The sequence below is a fragment of the Panthera onca genome, chromosome E3 (genome assembly GCF_046562875.1).
Source record: "Panthera onca isolate mPanOnc1 chromosome E3, mPanOnc1 haplotype 2, whole genome shotgun sequence".
In the NCBI taxonomy this organism is placed as follows: domain Eukaryota; kingdom Metazoa; phylum Chordata; class Mammalia; order Carnivora; family Felidae; genus Panthera; species Panthera onca.
Window position 1 is genome coordinate 25,153,280 of NC_138354.1, and position 13,506 is coordinate 25,166,785.

A 13,506-nucleotide genomic window follows, 5' to 3' on the forward strand; every position below is an offset into this window, starting at 1 on the left:
AGATTGTTTGCCTAAAAGTGGACTCTACATATATGTCTGATGGTAGAGAGTAGAAATAAAAGAGATGGGGAAGCACAAGGTTATTTTCAAAGTATGGAGAGGGGTGCCTGGGTGGCTTAGTTGGTTAAACATCTGACTCTTGGGGCGCCTGGGTGGCTTGGTCAGTTAAGCATCCGACTTCAGCTCAGGTCACGATCTCATGGTCCGTGAGTTCGAGCCCCGCGTCAGGCTCTGGGTTGATGGCTCGGAGCCTGGAGCCTGCTTCCGATTCTGTGTCTCCCTCCCTCTCTCTCTGCCCCTCCCCCGTTCATGCTCTGTCTCTCTCTGTCCCAAAAATAAATAAACGTTAAAAAAATTTAAAAACAAAAACAAAAACAAAAAAAACATCTGACTCTTGATCTTGGATCAGGGCTGACAGTACAGAGCCTGTTTGGGAGTCTCTCTCTCCCCCTCTCTGCCCCTCCCCTGCTCATGCACTCTGCCTCTCTCAAAATAAAAATAAATAAACTTAAAAAGTAAAAAAGTAAGAAAGAGGAGAAACAGAAGTACTTGGTGCTGTGCTGGTAGGATCTCAGAAATGTTTGTTTTCTGGATAGGTCCTTTGTGGAAAGAGCAATGGACTCTGGAGTCATAAGGACAGGCTTCAACTTCTATTAGCTCTTATGAGTTGCATCAATTTGGGAAAGTTATGTATTTTTCTCAATTTTGGTTTTCTCATCCATAAAATGGGAACAACATGGCATTTTGGGGAAAATTGAATGAAATAACAGATATGCAAGCATGACACCCCAAAAGAGCTCAATAAGTCTAACTTGGTTTTGAGAGAACTTTGAAAGCGACCAAATAATGTGTGCTTTGAATGTTTGGACAGCAGCTAATACTGTAACCTGTGTACACAAGTATACATGTGTGTGAGTATGTGTATGTGTGTTTCTGTGTTTATAATAAGAATTATATTTAAAAAAAAAAAAGAATTATGTTAGCCACAACATCTATAGCGTGCCTCCTATATCAGGTGACCAAACCATCCCACTGCCTAGGACTGCGGGGGTTCCCCGGATACAGGACTTGGAGTGTTAAAACCCAGAAAGTCACAGGCAAACTGGGATGAGTTGGTCATCCTCCTGCTCTGTGCAGATTGCTTTATAGACATTATCTCATTAAACCTTCCAACCTACCCTGTGAGGTAGGTACTCACGTTTGTTGCCATTTTACATTTAAGAAGGACATTTAGAGAGATTAAGCAACTTAAGCCACAAAGCTAATTAATGGGAAGTGCAGGATCTGAACCCAGCTGGGTCCAGCCTGAGAATTTAACCACCATGCTATAGGCATTTAGACTTTACCAAAGGCATAGTCTTTTATTGCCACTCATCTCTACATTCCCAGATCTTTGCTAAACACCCTCCCATCTTCCCTTCTGTCACCACCAATTTCTGCTGCCCAGCCAGGCCTCCAGCAAAGGGAGACACCAGCTGAGTCAAGCCCAGTCTTGTATCTGGGCACAGCTGAGGCCCCTCCTTCCTTAGCAACAGACGCTGAAGCCTGGTTACCGGCCCCAAGGCCTGGGTGCAGGCACCTCCAATGTTAAAACAGCCCAGAGAGGAGGAGAGAGAAGAGTTCAGGCTGCTAGGGTATTGTTTAGTGGAGGTGTTTCTTCCCTCTTATCTGTATTAACATGTAACTCTGCTTCCATTTTTCCTCTGCAGTGAACTCGGTGTGTTCCTGGAAAAGTTCTAAGAGAGGAGCTGCTCAGTGGAAGGGAAGAGCGGCCAGAGCAGAAGGCATTGCAACCACAGCAGAAAAGCCCTGCAGAACCCCAATGCTCTCCCTTCTTCATTCTCTAGCTTCTCTTTCTTTCTTCTTCTACCAGAGAACTCCTCAGGGGGCCAAAGTCTATGACCTCAGAGAGACAGCTCTGTGAACACAGCTTTCAGAACATTTAGAAAGTTCCATTTTCTGTGTCACCTCACTATGCTATAAGCAAGTGTGAATTTCAGAGCCACTGGTACGAGAGGATCATCCCTAGAGAAACCGAGAGCTCTTTATTCATTTTGTAATAGACCCAGCTAAAATGGACAACATGAGTGACGTGGATTGCTCATCTCAGAAGGTAGGTGTAAATTTTAAGGTGTATTTCTTTTTTTCTTTTAAACCTGTATTTTCAACATGTAGGGAATTTGGGAGTGGGCAGGAAGGGGATGTTTGAATCATAGACTAATTGCCATGTTAGATCCCCTTGACTGAGCAACTGTGTTAACATTTTTATGCTTTGTCCTTTGAAATATGCTTTTTGCTGAATTAGGCTTTTGGACTAAAAGCCTCAGGTTTTGCTGTGAAAACTTCAGGAATAGATACCTGTTGTTCCTTTCCCTTCCCTTCCCGAGGCCTTTAGACCATATATTCCATCCAACAGTTCCCAGATGTACATCAGAATATCCTAGAGAGCATCTTGAAAACAGAGACTTGGCCTCACTCCCAAAGGTTCTGATCCAGAAGACTTGAATGGGGTCCCGGAATCTGTATTTTTAACTAAGAATTGAGTGATTCTGCTGTAGCAGGTGAGCTTTTGAGATCGGCCTCCAAGAAGAACATGCAAACATGATGTGTAGTCAGAAATCATCCATCTGAAAGTAATAGTGTTACCCCATCTAGATGTCAGAATCTTGGTGTTCAAAGCCAAAATCCATTAGGTTGCCATACCCTAAAGTGCCCAGAGGAGCATTTTCATGTTTATTTGTTTTTTGAGAGAGAGACAGAGCATGAACAAGGAAGGGGTAGAGAGAAAGAGAAAGAGAAAGAGACACAACCCAAAGCAGGCTCTAGGCTCTGAGCTGTCAGCACAGAGCCCGACGCAGGCCTTGAACTCACAAGTGGTGAGATCATGATCTGAGCTTAACTGACTGAGCTACCCAGGCACCCCAAACCAGAGGAGCATTTTAAATTGAAACTTTATGAAATGAAGGTGGTTCTTACAAAAATCAATCTCTTTTTCCTTCAAGATGCCACAGAGCAGTCTTAGGTATGGTCATGTTCTGTTCTGGAATTGATTTCTAGATCTGGTGATCCTGTGTGTGTTCCATGTATCCCTGTCCCATGCACTGAGATGTTTTCTGCTCTCCGTATTTCTGGCTCTGTGTGTCTAAGTCTTAGTCTGTGCCTATGAACAAGCTCAAATTTTTAACTTGTTCTCCAAAGGTTCTGCTTCTATTATATGCTGTAAAATTCTTAATATTGGCTTGCTTTTTGCAAAATGTTTCAGTTTCTTTATTTTCTCAAGAATGGCTTATGTCTTTGTATGATGATTCAGCTGCCTCTGTGTCTGCCCCTTGGATGAACATCTCTCAGTATGAAGGAGCATAAATATAATTTAGCTCAAACCCAAAAGGGAATCTCTGGGCTCAAGTAACCGAGAAGTCCAAATGGGATCCAGGAGTCCAGCCGATGTCACTGGGAGTCTATCTTTTGCCTTCTGGGAGTCTTGCTTCTATGTTGGCTGTATTCTAATGAAAGCTTTGTTTCCACATAAGGCAAAGATGTTTATTGAGAGTGCCTCTTTCTCAATAGGTCTAGTGAAACTGTCAGGAAAGACTGATGAGCCCAGCTTAGGTCACATGCCTGTCCCTGAGCCAAGCACTGTGTCTAGGAGGGTGGAGAACCCTGATTAGCCTGACCTATGTCACATGTGCTTCCTGGAGCCAGGGACTGGGTGGGATCAGGTGACTGTATAGCACGGACTGAAATTGGAGAAGAGCTGATTTTGTCCACTAGGGCTGTGGCCTACTAATTTTGGTAGGGAGAATAACTTCCCAATTGGTGTCAGAGATGACATCAGGTTTATCCCAGCCACGAGCAGAAGCAAGACACCTCCTGAATAATGTTAATGTCCTACTTGACTGTAAAAGTTCAAGGTTTTTTGGTTTAACTACTCATTTCCATTTTTGTTGTAACTTACTCAAGATGTCTGAAATTTGTGGTGTTTGCTTGTTGCTCTTTTAATGAAGATTTTTATTTGAAACATATTTAAAAGCTAGGCCAAGGGAAAGATTTCCAGTGACCATAAAACTTTCTTGCTTGCAAAGACAAAAAAACAAAAAACAAAAACAGGCAGCCAGAACTTATCAATCATTACATGCTGTACATCTGGGATCCTGATGGAAATCATGAATGACTTCATAGCGCTGAACGTACCACTGCCAGAATCGACCTCAGATGGTGTGGTACCCACTTTGGATGACCAGGTTCCTTTCAGGCTGTTGCTGGAGTTCTATCCTTTTGTTCACCTGATTGGTGCAAATCTGATACTAATTTCAGTACCGAAAAATCATCTTGGAGATAATTGATCAATTCTTAGGTCCTTGAAACTGAGGTCAAGAACAGAGAGGGGCGCCTGGGTGGCTCAGTTGGTTAAACATCTGACTTTGGCTTGGGTCATGATCTTGTGGTTTGTGGGTTCAATCCCCACCTCAGGCTCTGGGCTGACCGCTCAGAGCCTGGAGCCTGTTTTCTATTCTGTGTCTCTCACTCTCTGTTTCTGCTCCTCCCCGGGAGCAAATCCCCAGACTTGCATTCTGTCTCTCTCAAAAATAAATAAACATTGGGGCGCCTGGGTGGCGCAGTCGGTTAAGCGTCCGACTTCAGCCAGGTCACGATCTCGCGGTCTGTGAGTTCGAGCCCCGCGTCAGGCTCTGGGCTGATGGCTCGGAGCCTGGAGCCTGTTTCCGATTCTGTGTCTCCCTCTCTCTCTGCCCCTCCCCCGTTCATGCTCTGTCTCTCTCTGTCCCAAAAATAAATAAAAAACGTTGGAAAAAAATAAATAAATAAATAAATAAATAAATAAATAAACATTGAAAAAAAAAAGAGAGATAGACACAGTTATTTAACTCAACAAACTGAGTTCTCTAAAAACAGCAAAGTCTGCAGGTCTCAAACTCCTCCCGTTTAAGTTGGAGCCCAAGGATCCCTATTTTTAATAAAGTTCTATTGGTGAGTGTGATGTGCCACAATTTTTTACAATAACTAGATTAGGCCATTAGACCAGTGGGCCTGTTGTATGTTTTTTAAAGATCTCAGGCTTGGTGTGCATCTTTATTTATGGGTTTGCATGTTTTTGTTGAATTTTAAGATCAACACCTTCCTAAAGTGATTTGCCATGTTATCAGTACTCGCTGTTTCCAACGTGTTGGGATGCAGAGTCATGTGTATTTAAAATTTTTTTTAATGTTTATTTATTTTTGAGAGAGAGAGAGAGAGAGAGAGAAACACAGCATGATCAGGGTAGGGGCAAAGAGAAAGGGAGACACAGAATCTGAAGCAGGCTCCAGGCTCTGAGCTGTGAGCACAGAGCCTGATGCAGGGCTTGAACTCACAAAATGGGAGATCATGACCTGAACCAAAGTCGAACACCTAACCAACTGAGCCACCCAAATGCCCCCAGAGTCATGTGTATTTAAAAGCACCTCTGTGTGGCCAGGATGCATTACTTCTATTCTCTGGGCTTTAGTTTCTTCATGTCAAACATGGTTATCAAAAACTCTCATAAGGAAAAAAAAACCTCTCATAAGGTTGTACAGTGCCTAGCACGTAATAATTTGGAATAATTATAGTGGTATTATTGTTATTTTATGAGGTTGAGTCATCAGTGAGCAGTTGGTTAGGGCGTGAGGGTGGCTGACATCCGATTCATATACCCCCTATCTGCTACCCCCTGCCAGTTCCCCTGCATGACATAATTTGCTGATTCAAGTAAATCAAATGAATCCAGTAATGTCTCGTCTTACACAGTTTAGTCCAAGGTCATTGCCTTAGGTGGAAAATCATGGAGAGCCAAAATAGCCCTTGAAAGCCCCTTAAACCATCTTTAAAATGCTATACAGCAACATGTCTCAGTAAGTACAACCCACAGTTTTCCTTTAGTTTTGGAACAAATTGTACCTTCTCTGTCACAGCCCCAGATAAGTAGTTGTCGTGCACATAGAGGCTGGGTCCTAGGACAGAAACACACACAGAATTGTTCAATACTGCTGTCACTTTTAGCTCTGCTCAGGAGAGGTACTTGGGAACTGAGAGTGGCCATGGGAGCCGCAGGTTCACCCCTACCTGAGGCTCACCCCTAAGTGCACCCTCACTGAATGGAATGGTGGACTCAGACACCCATACTATTTAAGTGACTCTTTTTTTTTTCTCAAAGCAGGCAGAACAGAGAGTTGCTCATGTGTGTGTTAAACACACAAAGTACAATGCCACCACATAAGCAAATTTCTATTTGGAATTGTGTTTTTGTGAAGTGCAAGGGTCTATTTTTTGTTTAAAGTTAACCCCTTTAATCACAACCCAGGATAGGGTAACTTCCCTCAGAATTTGGGGTCTTCCCAGGGGAAAAATATTACCTTAAATTTGCTCATTGAGGGGTAGCCAAGGAGAAGATGCTGGAGGAGAGACATCACTGATTTAAAAATGAAACCTACACTATGGATGGGGGTGAGAAGGTGTTTAGTGGGCATAACTCTGTCCCTAAAACTTATCTTAGGGATCTTTTTACTCCTTGCCAACCTAGAGGCTTGGAAATCTTTCCTGATTCCTGAAGAGCGGCTTTGTTCCCATTTCCCACAGATCCCTGAAAGTGACTCAATACATCACATGAGCCACTCCCAGATGCAGCCAGAGCTGCCCCCTCTGCCTGCTTCTGCTAATGAGGAACCATCTGCGCTCTACCAGGTATGTTCACTGGGCTGCTGCTATTCTACTGATATTAGTGGGAGACAAACAGCTAGGCTTGACGAGTGGGATCAATGGCTTTGGTCACTTCTGCCACCAGAAAAGGCTATGGTAGTGTGGGGAGAAAGAGCTATCTAGTAGTACAAAGGTGAGTTAGGATCCAGCCTTCTCACTTCCCTGCTGTATTATTGAGACTTTCTGAACTTCTGCATCTTCAGTTGTGAAAAATATAAGGATGATTATTTCTACTTTACAGCCATGTCCGTAAAGAATAAAGACAGTAGAAGTAAATCACCTGATGCACAAACATACTGCTTATTGAAAGCCAGCTTTTGTCCTTGACATCAGAAATCATGCTCATGGTGGTTGGGGAAGTACAATTGGTGAACATCCAGGAAGCATATGGCTGAGTTTGCAGGAAGTAGAAACAGCGTAGGGCATGCAGGACTCTCTTGAGTCTCCATGTGAGTGGAACTTAAGCTCCTCCAAGAGATGTCCTTCACCTCGTCATACTCTGCATTTCTTTCCTTGTAGACCATCATGTCGCACAGCTTTTATCCCCCCTTGATGCAACGTACATCGTGGACCCTGGCTGCACCCTTCAAAGAGCAGCACCACTACCGTGGACCCAGCGACTCCATTGCCAACAACTACTCCTTGATGGCCCAGGACCTGAAACTGAAGGACCTGCTGAAGGTTTACCAGCCAGTCACTATCAATGTCCCCAGGGAAAGGACCAGAAAGGGGCTGCCATTAGGTAATTGTAACAGTGTGCCATACCAGATCCAAATGGGGCTTTGCAGTGAGATTTTTAGTCGTGGGTTCTAGTTCTGGCTCCATTGCTTGCTGAAGCTAACCTTGGATAACCTCATAGGGTCTCAGTCTTTTCATCTATGAAATGGGAATGGTTGTAATATCTAGCATTACATTTACTGTATGCCGTGTCCCTTACATTTACCACACACCAAACACTTTTCTGTGTACTTGTGTTATTGAATCCTGAATAACAAATTATTCCCAAATCTTAATGGTTTAAAACAGCCACCACTTATTATCTCATAGTTTCTATGGATCAAGAATCTGAGCATGGCTTAACCGAATAGTTCTGCCCCAGAGCCTCTCACAAGCATGCAGTCAAGGTATCAGCTAGCCCCACAGTCCTCTACGGGCACTGGGAAGGATCCTCTCCCAAGCTCATTCATTTCCTCAGGTTTTTGCTGGCTGTTGGTCATAGACATCGGTTTCCTGCCACATGGGTCTTTCCATAGGGCAGTTCACATTATGGCTTCTGGCTTCCCTCATAGGGAACAGGGGAGAGAGCAAGAGACAGAAGAGAGCCAAAAAAACAGAAACCACACTCTTTTTGGAATTTAATTTTGGAAGTGACAGCCTATCACTTTTGCTGTATTCTGTTTGTTAGAAGTGAGTCACCAGGTCTAGCCTGCACGCACAGGGATTGCACAAGGCCGTGATGCCAGGAGGTGAGGATCATTGGGGGCCATCTTGGAAGCTGTTTACCACAGTACTTTATATGTATTAATTTATTTAATCCTGCTGGGCACACATAAGTCTGCTTATCCTTCAGTAATTTTTGTTACATGTGTGTTGGAGCTTCTCAGTCTGCCCTCTGTCTCAAACTTATTTTCATATTTTTCATTTTTCTCTCTGTGCTGGGTCTGGGTAAATTCCTCAGATGTATCTTCTGATTCACTAATTTGCTCAACTGTGTTGAGCCTTGAGTTTATCATGTCTAATGAACTTTTTTTACTTTCATGACAAAATCGTTTCATTTTCAGATTTTCTTTTTTTTTTAATTAAAAAAAATTATTTTAAGTTCATTTATATTAGAGAGTGTGGGTGCAAGCACAGGAAGGGCAGAGACAGAGAAAGAAAGAGAATCACAAGCAGGCTTTGTATGCTGTCAGTGTGGAGCCCTGCACGGGGCTTGATCCTATGAACCATGAGACAATGATCTGAGCTGAAATCAAGAGTCAGATGCTTAATCAACTGAACCACACAAGTGCCCCTCATTTTCAGATTTTCTAATTGATTCTACCTGCCAATTTGTCATTTTACTCTTATAGGCTTAGCTCTTTCAATATTCCTGGGAAGATCTTAAACATTTATTTTGGAGCAATGTTTGATTGCTGTATTATTTTTACTTTGCAAAATTATCCCTTGCTTGTTGAGTCAATTAACTGTCTTTCTTACTATTGGTTTTTCTCATATGGTCTGGGATTTTGATTTGCAGGCTTCTGTTTAGAGTTTTTTCCCTTCTTGTGACTTGCATCCCCCCCCCATTGTTTTTATTGAGGTATGATTTACATACAATAAGATGCATAGATCTTAAGTGTTCAGTTCAGTGAGCATTGACCATTGTTTATACCATGTAGCCACCACCCAAACAGGATATAGGGCATTTCCATCCCTAGAGAAAGCTCTATTGTGCTTATTTCCAGTGAGTTCTCTTCCCTACACAAAACCATCCCACTCTAGGGTAGTTGCTTTCTGATTTTTGTCACCATAGATTAATTTTGATTGTTTTCACTTAGAAATGTAATCAGTGTACCTTTTTGACACATACTTCTTAATCTAACGTTTTTATTCTTATGCCTTCATCTGGCCTCTTAGGACCCCAAATTAGTACCAGACCTTATATTGGTGGCTTGGGACTCCCATCCTAGGTGATATTTGGAGATCTTGTAGATGTGGTCACTGAGGCTGCGTGAAACTTGGCCTCCTTATTATTGGGCTGTCTCTGTTATCTCTGGCCAACATAAGAATTGAGGATCCTTGTGCTTTATCTGCATGACAGTGCTGTCTTCATGGATAGGGCAGCCTTGCTTCAGTCCTGGCTTTATGCTGTGAACCTAGATCATTGATTTATTTTGAGAGAGATGGAGAGAGAGGATCCCAAGCAGGCTCTGTGCTGCCAGCTCAGAGCCTGACTTGGGTCATGAGGTGGGGCTTGATCTCATGAACCATGAGATCATGACCTGAGCCAAAATCAAGAGTCAGACGCTTAACCAACTGAACCACCCAGGAGCCTCTCAAAATGTCAATTTAATATTATGTCTTCAACACTTCTCTGTTGCTTGTTAATTCCTTTAGGCTGGAGACTTAAGTAACAGTATCTAGTTAAAGCTTTATAATCTAGTTTTATATCAACTATTGAATTCATTTGTAGTTACCTTGTATTGTGCATGATACTGGTTTTTCTATTTGTGATAATCATATATTTCCTTTAAAATAAATATGCCAAGTGTAAAAGTCTTCACCTACTTAGAAATATTAAACAGTAATTTCCAACATTTAGAAAATAGGGCATACAGGATTAGGGAGTGAATCGAGTAGGACTGATATTAATACTTGACAATTGTATGGGTGAATAGAAGGTATGTGCATTCGCATTTCACAGTTGGGGGAACTGAGGCCTGGAGTGATGAAGTCACTGCTTCAGAGTCGCACAGGTGATTAGTGGTGCATGTAGAACCAGGCGGCCCATCTCCTGCCTTATCCCCATTGCACCGAGTCTACTCCCCTTAATATGCTCTGGGACTGTCCTGTGGACAGAGGGTGACTCTAATGTGTTTCTTCTCCACTCTTCTAGCAACTAACTGCTCATCAGAACCCAACAAGAAGAAAAGAAAGTTCTCCTCTAGAGACAAAGAGAATCCCACCAGGTAAGTATCCCTGTGGGTGCAGGAGATTGTAGGACACCTGGCTGAACTGAAGAAGGCTGTGATCTCATTAACCATGCTCTGCTTCTTGACTTTAAAGCATTCCCAGACTCCAAGTAACTCATGTGTTTTTCCACCAGTGCTCTTCACTCAATTTTTTAAAATGTTTATTTACTTTTGAGAGAGAGAGAGAGAGACAGAACACAAGTGGGAGAGGGGCAGAGACAGAGACACAGAATCCAAAGCAGGCTCCAGGCTCTGAGCTGTCAACACAGCCTAATGTGGGTCTCGAACTCATGAACCATGAGATCATGATCAAAGCTGAAGTCGGTTACTCAACCCACTGAGCCACCCAGGCGCTCTCTTTTAACCCAATTTTTTAAGGCTCTAAATAAAACTAAAGTAACCAACTGAGCAGAGGCACCTGAGTGGCTCATTGGTTGCCAACTCTTGATTTCAGCTCAGGTCATGATCCCAGGGTCCTGGAATTGAGCCCTGCATCAGGCTCTGTGCTGAGCATGGAGCCTGCTGAAGATTCTCTCACTCTCTCCCTCTACCTATCTCTTGAACTCTCTCTCTCTCTCTAAAATAAAAAAAGGAGGGTTGCCTGGGTGGCTCAGTCGGTTGAGCGTCTGACTTCAGCCCAGGTCATGATCTTGCGCTTCATGCGTTTGAGCTCTGGCATCAAGCTCTGTGCTGACAGATCATAGCCTGGAGCCTGTTTCAGATTCTGTCTTTCGCTCTCTCTCTGCCCGCCCGCCACCCCGCCACTTGCACTTTGTCTCTCTCTTTCTCTCAAAAAGGAATAAACATTAAAAAAAATTTTAAGTAAAAAATGAAAATAAAAAAAATAAATTTACCACCTGAGCAAAACCAATGCTAGCATACCTATGGATGTTCCATGGTTAGAGGCTGTCACTGCAGTGCACATCCATGCTGTTAGATGACACAGAGGAGAGGGGTTTCCATTGCAGAATGACACTCAGCAGCTTGGAGACAGTAGGCCTGGCACAGAGCACCTCTGCAGAGAACCAAAGGATGTGTCTACTTTTCAGGACCAAGCTGGCCCACAATATCTCAGCCTTATCATCCATAAAGAAGGAGGCAGTGACATCTTTGACCCTGCCAGGAAGCAGACCAATGAGTCCAGAAGAACAGATTGGTGTGATGTTACAGCAGGAGATGAAAATAGAAGGTAAAGAAACCCAACCATCTGAATCAGACTTAGAGGTATGTTCTTGTTGCTTCCTTTCTCTCAGTTTGCTAAGAATTATTCTTGACAGCTCAGTGATTCTAAACTCAGGGAGAATAGCAGAATCACCCAGGGAATGTTTTAAAAATATCAAAGTCCAGACCCCATGACAGACTACTGAATAAGGATATGTGTGTATTTGTGTGTGTGTGTGTGTGTGTGTGTGTGTGTGTGTGTGTGTGTGTGTCTGTGTGAATTGTTTTAGTAGGTCTTAGAAACCTTTGAGTCCTTATAGAACATAGGTCGCGGGACACCTAGGTTGCTCAGTCAGTTAAGCATTTGACTCTTGATTTAGTTCAGGTCATGATCTCATGAACAATGAGATCAGGCCCCACTTTGGGGTCTGCACTGACAGCAGGGAGCCTGCTTAGGATTCTTTCCCTCCCTCCGTTTCTGCCCCCCATGCTCTCTCTCTGTCTCTCAAAATAAATAAATAAACTTAAAAAAAAACCCAAAAAACCAATGGTTTTAAAATGGTGACCCATAAGCTAGGGTTGCAAAATTTTGAAAAATAAAACAAAAAACAGGACACCCAGTTAAATTGGAATTTCAGATATACAATAAATAATTTTAAAAATTATACTAAAATACTAAAAGTATAAGTATATCCCAATGCATCCTGTATTTGGAAGTTTCTTCTCTATAAGCAGCTTCCGTTAAGGTTGGAGGAAGGTGAGCTCAGCCTCTTCTGACTACAGACAGTTGTCACAAAAGCTCAAAGCTGATTTCCTACACTTTGTGCTTCTCACCCATCTTAAAATATTTGTTTCTAGAGCTATTCAGCCATCTGGCAGCTTAGAGCCCTAAACGAACAAAACTTCCTGAAATCAACCAGATCACATTAGCCATTTAAAAAACATTTTTTTTAATGTTTATTTATTTTTGAGAGAGACAGAGACAGAATGCGAGTGGGCTAGGGGCAGAGAGAGAGGGAGACACAGAATCCGAAGCAGGCTCCAGGCTCCAAGCTGTCAGCACAGAGCCCCACGTGGGGCTCAAACTCACGAGCTGTGAGATCATGACCTGAGCCAAAGTTGTACGCTCAACTGACTGAGCCACCCAGGCGCCACCACATTGTCTATTTTTGTTTAGTTTGTGTGTTTGTATTGCTTTCCTAAACTCAGAAGCCCATGGTTTGATCAGAACTATTGTAAGTTTCACTTGGACTTGGGGAATTTCCCCTCACTGGCTGCTACAAGCCACAGGATCAAAGTCCTTTGTAGACCACCATTGTTGTTGAGGACGGTGAATTATCCGGTCCATTTGAGGAGCTTGTTAATTATGTTCTTAAAGTTCACCGATGGGCTGCCTCTGTCCTGGCCTCAGTAGTCATTCCACTGCTCCTCTCTGCATGGCTTTTGACAAGTCCTTCCTTATAACCCACTGAAATTTCTGGCTCTGGGTCAGTCCTCCAGAGTCATGGAAAAACTTGCCCGCCATCACACTGCAGAGAGTGTGTGGTGATGGTCCCAGAAAACCCGATTGTAGCGAGTGAAGGGTGGGGATGGGTGCTGTGTGAACAGGGCCCCTTGGAGGCTGATGGGTGTGGGCAGGTGAGCACAGTTAACCAATCACAATCATTGTCTTGCTGGTGGTTTGTTTATGGAAGAGATACTATTACTATTTGACCAATGGCATCCGAAAAGATATGATTGCTCCTGAGGAGGATGAAGTGATGTTTCGGATTTCAAAGCTGATTTCTAACACACTGCTGACAAGTCCCTTCCTGGCACCCCTGATGATCATCCTGGTGAAGGAGAAGGAAAATGACTACTATAGTAGCATCATGAAAAGCATTGGTAAGGTTGGGTATAAGTGGTTCAAGGGGTTCCCATGTGGAGGGCACTGTCTTTATCA

The 13,506-nt window shown here is 43.2% G+C and overlaps 1 protein-coding gene across 3 annotated transcripts in view; it reads left to right on the forward strand.

Annotated features, from left to right (window-relative positions):
• DNAH3 (dynein axonemal heavy chain 3) overlaps window positions 1–13,506 on the forward strand; it is a 168,135-nt gene that overhangs the window by 3,467 nt on the left and 151,162 nt on the right. For 2 of the 3 annotated variants that reach the window (XM_060648727.3, XM_060648729.3), the window contains exons 2-7: window positions 1,710–2,113; window positions 6,613–6,717; window positions 7,252–7,474; window positions 10,328–10,400; window positions 11,453–11,627; window positions 13,259–13,448. In XM_060648727.3, coding sequence (XP_060504710.3) covers window positions 2,075–2,113; window positions 6,613–6,717; window positions 7,252–7,474; window positions 10,328–10,400; window positions 11,453–11,627; window positions 13,259–13,448 — 805 coding nt within the window. In that variant the 5' untranslated portion in view covers window positions 1,710–2,074. Of the gene's footprint in view, window positions 1–1,395; window positions 2,114–6,612; window positions 6,718–7,251; window positions 7,475–10,327; window positions 10,401–11,452; window positions 11,628–13,258; window positions 13,449–13,506 lie in introns of those variants that run through there. The other variant, XM_060648728.3, reaches the window with a different exon arrangement.